This window comes from Pezoporus wallicus, unplaced genomic scaffold, assembly GCF_028554395.1.
Source record: "Pezoporus wallicus isolate ANWC-B61680 ecotype Strahan unplaced genomic scaffold, APGP_CSIRO_Pwel_v1 contig_7265, whole genome shotgun sequence".
NCBI lineage: Eukaryota > Metazoa > Chordata > Aves > Psittaciformes > Psittacidae > Pezoporus > Pezoporus wallicus.
The window spans coordinates 1049513-1066541 of record NW_026635568.1 but is presented as its reverse complement, the minus strand read 5'-3'; the positions used below and the strand labels follow the sequence as shown (position 1 = coordinate 1066541).

The 17029-nt window shown below is 42.4% G+C and overlaps 1 protein-coding gene across 1 annotated transcript in view; it reads right to left on the bottom strand.

Moving 5' to 3' along the window:
* HNRNPLL (heterogeneous nuclear ribonucleoprotein L like) overlaps positions 1-12260 on the bottom strand; it is a 28048-nt gene extending 15788 nt beyond the window's left edge. Inside the window, exons 1-3 of the mRNA XM_057396902.1 lie at positions 12013-12260; positions 3818-3936; positions 2341-2578 (exon numbers count right to left, since the gene is read on the bottom strand). Of these exons, the coding sequence (XP_057252885.1) occupies positions 2341-2578; positions 3818-3936; positions 12013-12204 (549 nt within the window). The 5' untranslated portion in view covers positions 12205-12260. The remainder of the gene's footprint in view (positions 1-2340; positions 2579-3817; positions 3937-12012) is intronic.
* Positions 12261-17029: the final 4769 nt, after the last annotated feature.

Here is a 17029-nt window from a genome sequence, read left to right as displayed (position 1 = left end):
GAGGTCCACAGAACATTTTCTCGCATTGGCATTTAAATGCCAGGGAGTAAAGAAAAGGCTTGTTCACTTTTCATTTATAATTTTCCCTATACAATTTATACATTCATTATTAGCATTTTTAAGGAATAATACAGTACAGGCAGTCAAATCTGAAAAATGGAAAAAATCCTCTAAGAAGTAGAATCATAGAATAGTTAGGGTTGGAAAGGACACTAAGATCATCAAGTTCCAACCCCCCTGTCATGGGCAGGGACACCTCACACTAAACCATGTCACCCAAGGCTCTGTCCAACCTGGCCTTAAACACTGCCAGGGATGGAGCATTCACAGTTTCCTCAGGCAACCCATTCCCATGCCTCACCACCCTCACAGGGAAGAACTTCTTATATCTAACCTGAACTTCCCTTGTTTAAATTTGAACCCATTACCCCTTGTCCTGTCACTACAAGTACTAATGCAAACATTAAACATGTACCTTTAACTGTGTTAAAACCCAGTAATTCCATCCATGTCTCAACCTATGCTCCCTTTAAAGCATGAATTGCAGTAGTTTCACCAAAGCGAAGAGAGACAAAGTGACGCTGTAGTTATAGAATATTTCATTTCATAAGGTTGAAAGGGTTTTTTTAATTGTTCATGTTCATTTTCAGAAGAGTAGCTGGGGGTAGTCTATGATGTAAGCTTTGGCGGCTTATCAAAAGGAAAATTTCATTTTTATTCACCTGAATCAAAGACACTGCAAAGTGGTTGCTGTGCTTCTTCATTTAAGTCAGAGAAAACTTCTGACAAGAAACTAGATCAATGCAAACTCATTGTTAAGACTGCTTTCACCAGCATTTGTCTATACTGCAAGGAACCAATAAAATTCAAGACCATCTTCAGTGCTGCAGGGGAACCAAACAGTAAGGAGAAAAGCTCGCCTTTCTGCACCTCAGGCCAGGCTTATGATGTGGTGCTAGGATGCCCCTAGTGATCATTGGTATACTCTAGACAAACAGCTGGGGGCAGCAGAAAAGAAGAGGTTGAGGGGGGTAGTGTTTGTTTTTCAAAAGCAACTGCAGTTCTACAGGCTTCATCCTCAGCATTTCCATGAAGCTCTCCCAGCCCATAAGGATGCTTCTGCTATCAGTTTCCTCAAGCATCTACTTTCAACTCAGTTGCTTCTGCAAGCCAAATTTCAAATGCATGAATGAAACTCAGTTTCCAAAATTTGTATTATAGTCACATGGAAAGAATACTTCAACTTCCAGTGGAAGTGTTCCCATAGCTCAAAGCAGGTATATTTTTAAACACTGATGAAAAAACACCTCATTCTTGCCATGCTTTTCTATAGAGAAAACTGTCAGGAGAAAAAAAACCAGCATCCACTAAGGAATCAACAACCAAAAACCTATCAACATTCACAATACAGTGAAGCAAAAAGCATGACGTGGGACTGATTGCTTGAAGCAATTTTAGGAATATTAAGTTTCAATCAATTTGCTGCCATAACATATGTCACATTAAACAAAAGTTAACGCTTGCTTTAAGTTACATGGTTCCACACAACCTGAACACTTTGACTGATCCATACTATCCCATATATTTCCTTAAGAACAAGTAACTTACGCTTGTATCACAGAATTACAACTCTGCCTACAGCAATTTTTTCCTGACATATTTCTGTACCTTTCAATGTGTACTATAAGATCTCTATGAAAAATATAAGCATTCAGTGCATGAATCATAATCTGTATCATAAAAAAATGCACGTGTGCCATAAACAGATGACAATAAATTAGGATACAACTGCATCTACGGCATTACTTGAAATACTGAAAAGCAGAATGTATCAACCCAAATAAAAGTGAGGAAGATTCCATCAAACTCAAGTTGATAATCAACAAATAAAGGTTTCAACTTCCCACAAAGGAAATACTTCAGAATGAAGGACTGCATAAAATAACGCCTCCCACTGGAAAAGTTACTTGCTACTTAAACGTACACCACTCAGAGCCTAAAAACTAAATGACATTCTCAATATTACGGCAACACGTTTGGCAATATTTCCAAAGCACACATCAACTTAAAACATTTCAAGATCCTGACCACTGAAGACTTCAAATGTATTGCAAAATACGTGTACAATGTGACTGAATCACCCTCGAAAACCTTTTTTCTAGAGCATGCATGTTACTTTTGTGAGGGTAGTGGAAACCTTTGGTACATTATTTTATTCCTGACTCAAATTAACAGCGTATCATTTTAACAAATGGTAAACAATGGTAATAATGTATGAGATTGCTGCTCCCTGCCTTTAATTATTTTATAAAGAAGAAGAAAGAAAAAGAAGAAACATACCACTGTAATTGGGTAGAGAGGGTTCTGAATTGACAACAGAAGAACTTTATTTCCACCAGATGGATCATCAGTGTTCCCTGGCCGAGTAATCCTCTTACTTGTTGAGTAGTTGAAAAAAGCCTGCTGTCCAGCAATGTACACAGGCTCATCCGCTGCAAATGTTACGCATTTCTTTGCGCTTTCTACGTTCTCAAACTCTACCAGAGCTTGGCGCTTAAACGGCATCATCATGACATAACTGGTGAGAGAAACATTACAGTAAGTTTTCCTATCCGCTTACTCAAAACAAATCCAAAGTTCTGTAAGTCTCACATGTTTTTTTCTAAACAATGCCTAACAAGGACTAAAAGGAAGGTGGGTCTCCCTGCTCACACTTCCCAAACCTGGTCAACACATTTCTAAAGTGTTTGCACAAAACAAAGAAATTAAGTTATAAGATAAATAAGTAATAGAGTTGTTTTCATGAAAAAGTTTAATGCATAAAAATATTCAAACAATAAAATAAACATTTAAATATTTACTAAATTATAAAACCTGCAATATTAAAAAAAATCTTGCTAAAGCCATCTGAAGTAAAGGATCAAAGTAAATGCCAATTATAAAACACATTCAAAGATGATACATTAAACTTCTGCTGCTGTTGCTAAGGAATTTAAAATACTATTTCTGACACAAAACTATCGTAGAGGAAATAAACAGAAGTATTGTAGCTAACCAAATCCAGACAGACAAACTCAAGAAGCTCTGTCAGTTAATTATGTTTCTGAAAAGTAAAACTTCCAGGCTACATGTACTTATTTGTATTCCTGAACAAGCTGGTCCTTGTTTAATTTTATTTATTTTAAAAAATACTGATACAAGCATAATTCAATTATTTGAATATTAAGACCACGGAAAAATACTGTTGCCCTATTTACAATACCCTATTTCACTTCAATACACGCGTTCACTCCAAAAGAAATGCATGACTCCAAAAAGGTGCACTCAGAACTACCCATTCACCTTTACTATTTTGTTCACAGATGAGGAATCTTCAGGCTGTAAGACCTTCGCATGGGCTTTCTCTGAACAATCATCTCATTCTGAAGGTTCTACCATATCACAAACACTCTTCCATACAAAACCATAGGAAAAAGAATCATCTGCTCTGTGGCCCATCCTTATTTTTGGTATATTCACCTATACCCATACAATCACCCCTGTGCTGTTCTGCAATTCAGTTAACCTAGAGCTCATATTAAGGCCAGGACTAGACTGTACTACTGCAATCTCAGAGCACACATGTAGCCAGCTGTAACTCTGCTTGACCAGACTCAGCATATGCAGAAACACAGAATCTTCAGAAAGCTAGAAAATCTTAATGCTTTACTATTAACTAAGTTCTGGATTTCAAATAGTTATCATAAAGAGGTCCAAGTGACCTTTAAATAATGCTCACAACTTGTCCAGAGACATGACATTACACTGCTTGACATACCATATGGTTCCAAACTTTTCAAGAGCTTCCACAAGATCTGCTTCCACAACTGATTCACACAGCCCTCGGACATGAACAACGGGAGAAACGGAGACTTTGTGATGACTTCCCCCGGCATCCTAGCAACAAAAAGATTTTTAAATTCAACACAGAACGAGGAATACTGCCGTCATTAACTAAAATTAACTAAAATCAATTAAAATTAACTAAAACTTGGCAGACTCTGCTGGGTCCAGAAACAGCCATCTAAATAATGTACAATCCAAGCATATTTTAAATAATTTAACATCTCTTTCCAAACGGATTGCCAAATTTAGTTGCTGCGGTCTACTTCAAATAAAACGTTCTGCAGATTTAGTCAATGTGCTAGCACAGGCAAGATTTTCCTAATTTAAAAAAGGCCATTTAACACTTGGTTGGATTGCAGGAGATCTACGCTATTTGTTAAAAGCATCAAAAAAATACACAACAGCTAAAATATTTCTGACACACTTCCTGCTTGTTTGTTTGTGACAGGCTGGGGGATAAAAGCAAAGAGCCATGAGTAAACTAAATGAAAATGGATTATTTTTCTAATATACACGGTGAGGTGCCCCACAGTACAGAAAGAAATACCTGTTCCGTGCTACACTTGAAATAAACCCAAGCTCCCGTCTAATTCTGAACACTCTTAATACATGTTTATAAAACCTCACCGGTTCTGTACCCATGGGCATGCCCTCTCTTTTCACCTCAAGGTTGCCTACCATTAACAGATTCAGCTGCCATACATTACCACACAGAATTCCCACTATAAACATTTTTCAGAGCTACTGCTGTGACTTCAGTCTAGGTTCTGTGTGAATGAAGAATTTGGGTTGGAATCAGCTCACCTTTCCACGCAAAGCCTGAAGTAGGGCTGAAATTTACATTATACATTCTGAGACATGGGGGTAAAAAAAAGAAAGAACGTAAGCAAATAATGGAAAAAACAAGGAAAGATTAGAGAAAACCCGCTAAAATATACCGTAAGCACCAGCACCCACATTTTGTAATGGCGTTAACATCATGTATTCAAATTTAGCAATTACGCCTGTTAGATGTGTTTGATCTAACAGCCCAAGTCTTGCTGATTTTTCACTTTTTCATAAGAAGTAGTGTAGCATCTTCTAGAACTAGAAAGAGAGATTCTCATTTGTAGCACAAAGGAGCATTCAGCTCCAGTAATTGAGTAACCACAATGATTGCTATTACTGCTACAGACATTCCTCTCTTCCCTTTCTGTTTGAGCTACAGATTCAAGGAAAAAAACACATTCCAGATAACTACAAATTGAGTCCTGTGTGTCTAATTCCCGTGTTCCATTCACAGCTCTCCCAAAGCAATTACGTTTTTAATTCCTTAAAAAGGGATTTGACCATTCTGCTTGAACCAAAAGCCAGCACTTCAAACTACATCAGACATCAAATAATCCGCTGTGTAAAGTTTTTTAACTTAGCTTACGTTTGATTCATTTGCAGTATGAAAGCATGAAGTGGCAACACTTTTCTTTGAATAAGAGCTGTGACAATTGTGGGAGAACACCACTAGTGATATTTGCATAAGATAACATTTATCCTGAATTAATTAATCATCTGAGGTCTCCAGCGGTAGCAGTGATCTAAGTAGTCATAAAAGATTAATACTTTGAACTGCAAATATTTTGGCAATTGTGGAAGGAACAGAACCACACAGAGGTTTTTATTTTCAGCTTATATGTTCTTCACCCACATACACACTTTTTAAAGCTTAAAGAACCACCTAAGGAAGGAAATTTCCAAAGGAAAACTAACAATAATTACCAGTTTTTCCTGCAAAGTCTATTACTCTAAGACATTATGATAGCAGGCATCTTTACTTTATTTACAGCCTACAGAACAATCAGAAGCTCTTAAATCAATTATTCATTGCCCTGCAGACTTGTTACTATATTAGGATCCCTGTTAACGTTAGGGCTACGTGTTTTCTTTTCTTTTGTTTTCTTCTCTTTAATGCATTCAAGAATCTCACCTAAAAATATTTCTGTCTCCTCAGATGGCAAATATGCATAAAGATTTTCTCACTGAAGCAAAGACACACTACAAAGAGCCACCTTACTTCACTGGCACTCCATACATCAAGTCAAAGTTTTTAGAGAGTGGATCATAACACAACAGTATTTCGCTTCCTCCCTTTTCAGTTCAATCTTCTCTTAATAGTTTCAGTTCATGTTTCTTTGTCATGCACATCCCTTTGTATTTTTATTTATTAGCAGTTCATTTAAGCTTGCCTACTGAAGATATAACTCCCTCTAACAGTACAAACTCTCTCAAAAATTAAGACTTTTGTACTTGCATCTTCAAATCCATTATAACAAATGACACGCACACAGAGGTGTCTGCAATTTTGTAACTGGAATTATTCTCTGAGCCATCAGCAGATACAAATTTTGCTTTCTTTTGCAGTTAAAGCAACACTTGGCTTTCCAAGCCAAATTTCCTTCTTTCACAACACCACACAGAAAGCATCTATTAGTAGGGTGTTGTTTGATAGGAGATTTAGCAAGAATCGAAAGTCACAACACTGGTGCTATGGTAAGTAACTCACACAGAAGCTCAAGAGCATGCAATAAAATAATAATAATAATTATTACTTTAATACACGCCAGTGAAATCTCAGTCACTTGCCGTGAAGTTAAAGACTTATCCACATAGCGTTTCAAAAACTAATTTACACAGGTAAAACCACTGATGTTATAAATGGCCAAATCAGAAGGCACTGCTTTACTCAAAATAGTTTCTAACCAGCAGCAGCAAACAGCAGCACAAGAACCAAGCATAAGCCAGTCCTGAACCAGGAAGCCACAAACTAACATTCACAAAGCATACTAGTGAAAGACATGAACATGGGCCACAGGCACATGTTTGAGTGGAAGAAGTCTTCAGGAAGGGCAGACATACGCACTATCGTCAAACAAGTTTTGCAGCTACCGAGCCGCAGCAGCAAGCAAATCTAGAATGATCCTTGATTTCCTCTAAAAGGAGAAATAAAACCACTAGACCACATGAAAAAAATCAAACCTGTCTGTAAATCTAAAGCACCTCCAAAGCTAAGGTCAGAATGTATACAACTCATCCAACTGCTGCCGTAATATCTTCCCAGAAATGAAAAATACAGGATTTTGGCCAAAATCTCATGGTCACTGTACCCTGAAAACTCCATGTGCTACAGTTGGCACACAGACAAAGGTTACATCAAAGCATCTGCTCACATACAGATTAACAACTAGCAGTATTTCTCTGCTCACAAAGGAGTCTTTCACTAATGCCAACCCCCACAATGGCACAAAAGCCCCATGCAAAACTCCAACGACACTTGTGCCCCACCAAAGCCAGAAGAACAGTTTAGCTAACGTCACTGCTGCATCCATTAATACGTATGGCTTAAGGGCTTCTGAAAGCTCGGTAACAATTTCTTGAAGAATCATTAGCTGGACAGAAAATGCAATCATTTAATAGATAACGGAAACAGACTTCCTTTCTAAATGCTCAAGTCCGGTAACCAGGACAAAAAAAGTTTCCACCACAAAAAGAAGCTAGAACATAAAAATGCTTAACATTGAAACTGAGCTTCTGCAGAGAGCTGAGGCACGAAGTGCTGATATAACCAAGCAGTTGAAGCACAAACAAGTTACTTCACATATATAAGACTGCAGGAGACTTCAAAGAGCAGCTATAGCATTTGAACATCCATTCTTTGGTGACCTACATAGTTCTAGACAAAACTGTAAATATATCACTGGTTTCTTGCTAACAAATACTGATTTGCCATTCCAAAAAGGAAGAAAGTCATCTCATCATGGGCTCCAGGATGATGTTTCTCCTGCTCACCAATTCCAGACTAGAGAATTTTTCACCAGCTGTTTGCACATCAATGCATCCTTTATCCTTCCTCCAGACACTTTCCAGTCAGTATATTCACCTTAGTTCTATTAGTCACTACTACCTTTTTTTGGACCATCTGCTCCTTTACCCTTTCTCTGTTTGCCTCTTCCTCTTTTTCTCCTTACTGCAAAAGGACAGCACTGCATCTTTCCTCCGCTCAGGTACCTATACTATTATTTTACTTCTCATCATTCAGATTATCTTATTCACTCTCAACTTTTTCCTTTCACTGCACCCCTCTTAAATGCTCTGAAATTGCTTTTAGAAATATGACAGAACTGGTGGGGAGCCCCACATGGTTTCTTATTAGTTATGCAAGTTCCCCAAACTTCATTAATACGTAACTATGGACTGATCATTCAACTGCCTTGCAGAATGTCAAGGGTAACTAAAATTACCTCACTATAAAGGTAAGGTGAAAGGATACAACACGTTACCCAGTAATCTCAGCTCTGCCCACTGGTGATGGTCTGATGAAGAAACTTTCATAAGCAGACACACAGCATCTCATGCACACTCTTCAAATACCAGTTGCAGTACATGATGATGGCATTTTTTGAAACTGTTTACCATCATACATCATCTCTACTGATCACACACATCTGCCTCACTTTAGCAGTTCTGTCTCTTCCCTACAGAGTACAGGAGACTCCTCTCTCTGCGCCACCTGAAATTCCTGTAGCTTTGCACTGACTTTATTTCCAGTACACAGTGAAGCAAGACAGTTTCAGAACAACCAAGCAAAAAAGACAAGTTCAGATTCTATGGCAGTAGAAGAATATACCAGCTTTGTATATCCTGCATATAGCTGTTATTGCTGGTTTGTTTTGGGACCTGAGGGTTACAGTTAATCACACCTTATATCCTGGAAGGCTACCTGGCAATTTAGTTTTGATTTGGATGTGATTTTGGGGTATTGTTTCTCTTGTTTAATGCATACCTCTTCCTGGTACTCTCTACGATTGTGTCCTTTCAATGACCACAACTGCTACAGAATGGAATACTTGTACTCTGTCCCCTTCTGCTAATTTTGAATATTCCCCAAAGTGGTCAGGCAGTTGGACTAGATGATGGCTGTAGGTCCCTGCCAACCAAAATACTCTATTTTCTTCTCTACTCAGCACAATCTGGATATCCCTTTACAAAAACTGAACAAACAAAACCTCACACAACCCATGGCATCATCAGGAGATTCCACCTCATCTAGCTTGAAGGTAACAGCTACTTTTTTGATGGAGGACAAAGGAGAGGGGATGATTTACACTTACTCCATAACCAATTTCTAGAATGTACTTCATTTAAGAAATGCATATATGAATATGTCACTGCAAAATAGGTCAAGATCTGAACTCACTGCCTTCTAGCTGCTGTTACAACTGCCTGCCACAGTCATGAAGCAAGCATGTTGCAAAGCGGGTTGCTTTCTTTCCATTTACTGCAAAGCAAAACCACCCCATACGGGAAGTTACAGCAGAGTAGCTGAGAAGCGTCAAGTACATTCCGACGAGCTACCGCAAGATAAGATAGTTATGTTTGTGTATGTAAACACCACATCTCACTTCTCCAACAGTAAAAATGGGATAATAGACCTTCCCTGCTTCATAGACATATTTAAGAGCAAGTATGTTAGAGATAGTGAGGCAGATGGATGTCGAAGAAAAAACGGGTTGTATAAATACATTAATCAACAAAACTGAAGTCTAAGGGAGGAAGAGTGGATGGAGTTGAAAGACCCTCCAAACACAGCTCTTGACCCACATTTTCCCAATGTCCTGATGCTATGCTACACCACAATTCCAACTCCTCTGCTGAAGCTTCACCAATACTCAACATAGGCTCTGTAAAAGTCAATTCTTCCAAATCATACTCTCCCACACAAAATACTTCTGTAAGATCACCTCCTGCTTCTACCCCAGTCAACATTCTGGTCTGTCGGGCTCTCCATGCTCCTCAGCCTTGACAGGAGCCATGGGGAAGAGGGTACAGCTCTGGGCTATGAGGAGTGTCCACAGGACTGGAAACAGAGGAAGAAAAGAGCAAAATAAATGTTGGTTTTCCCACCTGTATCTTGCATGAAGATTCCTAGGCAGGCATTTATAAAACCCTACATAATTTAGAGACACAAAGGGCTTATTCAAACCAATGAAGCAACCCCAGAGGAATAGGAAAATGCCACAATAATAATAAATAATAAATACAGCCCAGCAGGAAGACCCCACCAACCTGCTGGCAGGTCCTACCACAGAACAGGCCTTATACAAAGAAAGTATATAATCCATATGAGTGTACACTTCACCACTATTCTAGGACACATGTTGGCAGTGGGGAGGGGACAGGACATGGACAACAGTGAGGACACCAGATTCCTACCACTGTTCTTACCCTGATCATCCATTTCCCCATTTTCCTTCTAATTCCCCACCCCCTATAGTTCCTCCCACTCCACTTGCTGTTTTTCTTCTCCCTTCTGAGCAACCCAGGATACTTACACTTCTTCCTTCCTCTCAACCTACCTTCATCTTACATATCTTCACCCTGAACTGCATACAACTTTTCTAAGATAAGAACATTTCTCTGGAGAGAAATTATTAAGATATGTCAAAGAATAAATAAGTTTCCTGCACTTTTTAATCTATTAGAGAAAAAAAAACTGTAATTCACGTTAACTAATTGAAAATGCTAGCAGTTTGCTATTAAATGCCCCACATAAAATTACTAACAAAAGCACTCAGCTGTTCATTTCTCATATATTCACTTGATGCTATAGCTCATTCTTAAGGAAGTAGTTTAATCTCTATCATCAAGACAACTTCTGCCTCTCTGCACATTAACTGGGATAAACTGAGGTACTGAGGTCAACACGAAGACAATGTGAACCAGAACCCAGAATGAGGGGAGGGGGAAAAAAGAAGAAAAAGTAAGAACTAGCTGATTTCATAAAATACCGCAGGAGAGGAAAGGCAAGAGCAGTATCTTGTTCCTATTTGAAACACTGTGTGATGTCCTGCTCCCCTACATGACAAAGCTTCAATGTAACTTAAGCAAGCATATGGATGTCATTGACAACTGACCTTTAAGACAGAGCCCACTGATAAACCCTGACTGAAACAGAGACAAAGCTTTGTCACAAGAAATCATAGAATTAAAATAGATATGTTGTAATTCTGTAACACAGATATATATCTTTGTTGCAGTTTATCAGGAACCTTTCGTACTAATTTAGCAGGTACCTTCCCCATCAAGAAGTTTGAGAGATGCTACCTTATCCCAGCGCCAAGCAAGTTCATTTTTATAAAATCATGAAATGAGCTGTTCTATACAAGGTCTGCCATTAAACCAATGCTCTCTTGATCTTGCTTTTTCAAGTAAGAAACAGAAAGAGCCATCAAGAAGAAAAATGGTTAAAATCAGCTGGACAATTGGCTAAAAAAAAAACAAAATCAAGCAGCAGCCACAAAAGTACTCTTAGCCCAAATTTACGGGTCAAGGACTATCCCGATACTTAGATTCATGCAGAATAGAAGGTATGTGGCAAAAAAATAACTGAACCAGCTTATTAACATTGCTCGGGGGAGTAAAAATACAAATGATTTTTAAAAGGAGGTAATCACTTATGATCAACCTTGTCGCCATATGCCGCCAGACACAACGGCAAAACAGAAGGATGAAAGAAACGCTCTGCCTCGCTTGCTTCCTCCGCTCTACGTTTCTATAGTTACACTCAGCAACAGGGCAAACACAAAACTTGCAATGGCAATATCCCAGGAGGCAACAAGCTGCCCACGGAACAGAGGCAATCTCAGACCTGTGAAACCCAAACCACGCAGCCCCAGCAGACTGCGGAGCTCAGTCCCTCTCCCCCAGGCAACTACGGCAGGAACAATCAGCCGCACACCCTGAGCACGCCCGCCACGGGGAGAAGGGAGAGGAGTGCGGGACCGAGCCCGGCTCCCTCACCGCCTTCCCCCAACTACGGGAAAGGCGCGGGGGGAGCACACACCACCGGAAGCGCCTCCATGCCCGGGGATCAGGGACAGCGGGCTCCGGCTCCAGCCCCGGGCGCACGGCGTGGCCGGCGATGAAGCCCGCCGCCCGCCGCGGGTGAATGAGGCGGGGAGCGAAGCGAGCCTGGTCCCACGGGAGGGGAGGGAGTGCGGGGTGGGGCGGGCGGCTCGCCTGCACCCTCCCCCCGGCGGCATCCTGATGGAAGGTCCCCCCCGACCCCTCCCCGGCGGCCGCCGCCGCGTCCCTTACCGCGCCCGAGAAGCCCGCCCCGCGCGGCGCAGGGGGCTTGTCCCGCCGGCTCTCGCTCTCCTCCGCGCCGCTGTACTCGATCTCGCCCTCCTCGGCAGCGGCGCTGGGCTTCAGCCGCTTGGCCTGGCTCTCGTAGGCTCCGTCCTCCTCTTCCTCCTCCTCATACCGCTCCCCAGACGACGGCGACGACATGGCCGCGACAGAGAGGGGAGGAACGGCCCAGCTACGCTGAGGGGGGGAGACAGGCAGCGAGAAAACGGGGCTGAAGGCCGGTGGCAGCGAGCCCCAAAGATGCTCTGCGCCCCGGCCCCCCACAGCACACACCCCTCCCTCGCCGGGAGTGGGGCACGCCTCCCCGGCGGCCACCGCTGCCACCATTGGCTCCGAGTCAGGGCGGGGGCGAGCTCGGTGAGCCGATAGGCCAGTGGGCATGCCCATCGGACGCTGCCTGCACAGTGATTGGTCAGTGGGCGCGCCCGTCACCGCCCCTAGAGGCTGTCCCGGCACCGCCTCTCTCTTCCCTCCCTCCCTCCGTCGGTCTTTGATGTCTGAGGGCTTGGGAGGCCGCGCCGAGGGCCGGGCCCAGCGTTCTGGCCGCGAGGTCCTTTTCTCACCGACCGCCTCCCGCGCAGCCCTCACCGCTTTTGTTCTTCCCCCGGCGCCACGGCTCGTACAGGCGCTGCTGGCCCGGGCACTGTGGGCTGTGAGGAGCAGTCGGGCCGGTGTGTCCCAGCGGGAAGCGCTCCGGGCCGCCGCGCTGCGGCCCCCAGTTGCCAAGGTCACGGAGCATCTAGAGAGCCGTGAGGTGGCTCCCCAGGCACAGCCGTTAGCTCCACACCTAGCCCGTAGCTCCTGGCCACGAAGGGGAAGCTCGTGCGCTTTTTCGGGTGGGCCCGGTGCTCATCGCAAGAAGAACAGTACCGCACTAAATACGCTTCCCACAAGCTCGATGAACGTGGGGAGCTGCCTGGGCAGTTGTCTGCGTGCCCCCAGGGCTCTGTTACTGGCACTACTGTTTCTAAGGGTACCAACGTACTCTCAGAACTGCAGTGCATTACATACATGTCTATGCTGGCAGTGCAAAGCTTAGGTTGGTCAGCTCAGCTCCTTCAGGGAGATGTTGCTGAAGGTGGCTCTTGGAGCCCGTGCCTGTTTGCACACAGCCATTGAACAGCTCAGGCTGGAAGGGAACTGGAAAGATCCAACTCTCTGTGGGAGGGAGCCTAGGTGAGGTATCTATCCCGCATGGGGGGCTCTGCCATGTCCCTGAGTTCCAGCGGTTGGTTATTCCGATTGTAAAAATGCATTTTGCCCCTTCTTTTCTCCACTTGACTCTTTGTGAAGAGAGATCCTCCATTCTCTTTGTAGTCACTCTTTGAAGTGCTAGAAGACTGTGATGAGCCCCCTGCCCCCCAGCTTTCTCTCTTCCAGGAAGATCAGACCTACCTCCAGTCTTTCCTCACAGGGCAGGTTGACTTGCCCTTTGATCATCTTTGTGGCCCTCTTTCAGACCCTACCCAGTCTGTCAGTGTTTTTCTTGAAATGGGACCAGAACAGGATGCAGCGCTCCAGGTGCAGTCTGACAAGCTCTGAATACAGTGGGATGATCACACCTCTGTCCCTGTTAGTAATACCCCTGTAGACGCAGCCCAGAATCTGATTTGTCTTCAATGCTGCAGCACTACACTGCTGATTCTTGTTCAGGACCCCAGATCCCTTTCAGCAAGGCAGCTCCCCAGCCACACAGGTCCCAGCCTGTACTGGGCTCTTTGTTTGTGCTGTCCAATGTGCAGGACTTTGCACTTGTCTTTGTTAAACTTTACACTGTTCTTCCTAGTCCGTTCTTCCAGCCTATCCAGGTCTCTCCATATGATAGCTCTCCCTTCTCATGTGTCCACTTCACCATCCAGTTTCGTGTCATCAGCGAACTTGGCAAAGGTGGTTTCAATCCCATCATCCAGGTCACTGTGAAGATGAACAGGGTTCACGACCAGTGTCAATCCCTGGGAAACCTCACTTTTGACAGGCTGCCAGCCTGACTAAAAAGAATTGATCACCACGTTCTGAGTGCAGCCTGTTAGCTCATTTTCTACCCATCTTGCAGACCACCTATCTGTCTGTATATTGCCAGTGTGTCCAGGAGAAGGCTTCCTCATGGATGGAAGCACAGAAAGATGACTTTCAATGCTGTAAGTGACTTACAGGATGTTCTAGCCGAATTAGCTTCTGCTGCTGTGGCAGTCAAACCCAGGTGGATGTGGAGTGGAACCCTGCTGAAAGTAGGTCAATGGAGAATGGGTGTAGGATTGTGCAAGTAATTGATTTTTCAGTTGAGCAGCCAAATAAGAGGGAGGGAAGCAATACAGAAGACGGCCAAAACAAATGTTATTCTTCTTGTTTTGGAGGAGGAACCAAAACCCTACACTTGTATCAAACAAAACATGTTGTTCAACCTGAAATGGTACTCGTGAGCTAGAAAAGAAAGCAAATGGTTTGCTGTTTAAATGTTTTCTGTAACCCTGAAACCCATTTGTAAAGGCACTCCTCCGAGAAGAATTAGGAGGAGGTTCAGTTTCCCATTCTGCCTGACATTCTGCATCTGTCAGGTAGCTCATCTAATCATCTGATCTACAAATACGTACACTGGATTTAACTTGCTGTGTTTCTCACCTTCTTGTTTCCTCTTTGGTCTTTGTTTATTAATATATTTGGGTTTTTTTCTATCAGTATTTGTTATATGTATTTTTCATTTTTAACAAAGAACCATTACAGCTTTGAGAGCATACAATCCACAGGGTTGAAACTGGCCATACATCTGTTGTAGGTTCAAATGGTCAACAAGGAACATGCCATCTGTGAGCATTAAACTTGCTTTTCATAGCACTTGACTTGTAAATACACTACTGATATTTCTGCTATAGACATAAATGCTAACTTGCCAGATGAAGTTTCTAGTAAATTAGTTGTAGTTTTCTAGACCTCTGGGATTTTAGCAGACATTTATACCATACAGTTGCAAGTAACAGCCTGAGAAATCACAGAACATACCAGAGTTTTAGTCAGAAAATGGCACTGAAATGCTGCAATAATTACACTTTCTGTAGTAATTAAATTACTCCTTCCCCCCCCCCCCCCCCCCCCCCCATGTATTTAAAGTTACTTTTCTGAAAATGAGAAACTGACTGTTTGGCCAAATTCTTATTTAATGAGTGTTCCAAGAAATAGAAAAGTTTGAGCATGCCCCTGTACAGCATAGGGTCTTCAGTGGCACTTGATAGCAGACCCTGCTTTGCTGACTTAACACGGCATTTAATTATTCCACAGTGGGTATATGAAGATGTTTTTCATATTTAAGTTTTGACATTGAGGCTTCCACACTAAGGTACTGTGAGGAGCAGTCATTCTCCTGTCTGAGCTTCAGGCATACAAAAGGAGAGAAGGAATATGGAAATCCATGCCACTTATGTAAGTTTAAAACTGAGGATCTGACTCAGCAGAAGGATTTCACTGTTACATTGCCTGTCAGACCTTCTTTTTTTGTTACAAAAAACAGAGATGAAAGGTGCTAATACTGCCTGAAATAGTCCTTTTCATACAATTTTTATTACCTGGAGCTGATAAACAGAAGTCATGGTTTCAGTCCACTACCATCCAATAAGAAAAGCAATTAGTGTTATTTGCTTACCACTGTGCAGTCAAGTACAACCACATAATTACATAAAGAGGAGAACAATGACATGAAGAAAACTCCCCAAACCCAGCAGAAAGTTAAATGACATAATTACGCACATAGTTTGGAAGTACATGTTGTTACCAGTACAATTTTCTCTCCTCTTCCTTTCCTGCCTTGTGTTTCTTACATCCTTTACAGTAATTTATATTCCATTAAGCTATTAGCTCATTGTAGTGAGGAATGTTTCTTACCATGCTAAGACGTTACACTTCCAGTGCTAAGATCTGTGTATTTAGATACCATGGGAATGCATGTAAAAGCTAGAATAAAAATGGGAAAAGGTTTTAGTTTGCTTGTCCATAAGCGGAAAATAGTTCTCATGAGTTGATCCAGTAATGACATTCACAGTGGGACGTTAACAGAAAGGTGATACCTAAAAATGGTCTGGATATGACTTTCAGATGTGAGGTGAAAGTAGTCCTTCAGCCATCACACATTACTGGGCTGAATGTGTTAGGGGTTATATTACCTAAGACCTGATCTACCCTTTTCAATTGAGTCAACAAGAGGTAACATAAAAATGGGTGAGACCAAAGGTACCAAAGCATCCTCCTGCACTGGAGAGCTGCCAGGAGTGGGTGCATATAGCAACACATAAAAAATGGAATGCACGGAGTGAGCATTCCCAGATATACTTTCCAGTTTTCAGCCATCAGCAGTCTAAGGATCTTCTGAGTCAGACGCTGCTTCCATACCTTTCTATCTAATAGCCTTAAGGTGGCTCTTGCCTAGTTCTTTTTTTCTGCTCCTTTTTTCCACATTTATATTTTTTGCTTTCATAAAGGCTCTCCAATAGCAATGAGTTCTCCCATGTCATTATGTTTTACCCTCAGGTTGCATGTTTTCACATACACATTTTGATGGAAAACAATGCAGGGGAACTTCCTGGGGCTTGAGGAGAATCATAAGTAGACATACAGCTTATGGGGAAAATGTCAGCACATTTCTCAACACATCGACATCAGGGTTGTTGGCCACAGTTCTCTCCCCCGGGTGTGTTGTGTCTGCTGCTGACACAAGCTGTTGCAGCTGAGGCATGCAACTGCAGAAGCCCCAGTTAAGGACTGAAACCAAGACAATGATGTTTTGATGGAAAAGTAATTTCACCACAGGGCAAGATCTGTATAAATGGAGAGCTCTGCACAGCTTCTCTGCCAAAGGGGAAGGCTCTGCTGTTGCAGGGTTTAATTCTGAAGCACTTGCTCAGCTAAAACTCAGTTGTTCTGACCAAGGATGGGGTCTTGACTTGGAGCAACAGCTCCTAGGAAGTTTTCCATTGCTGGA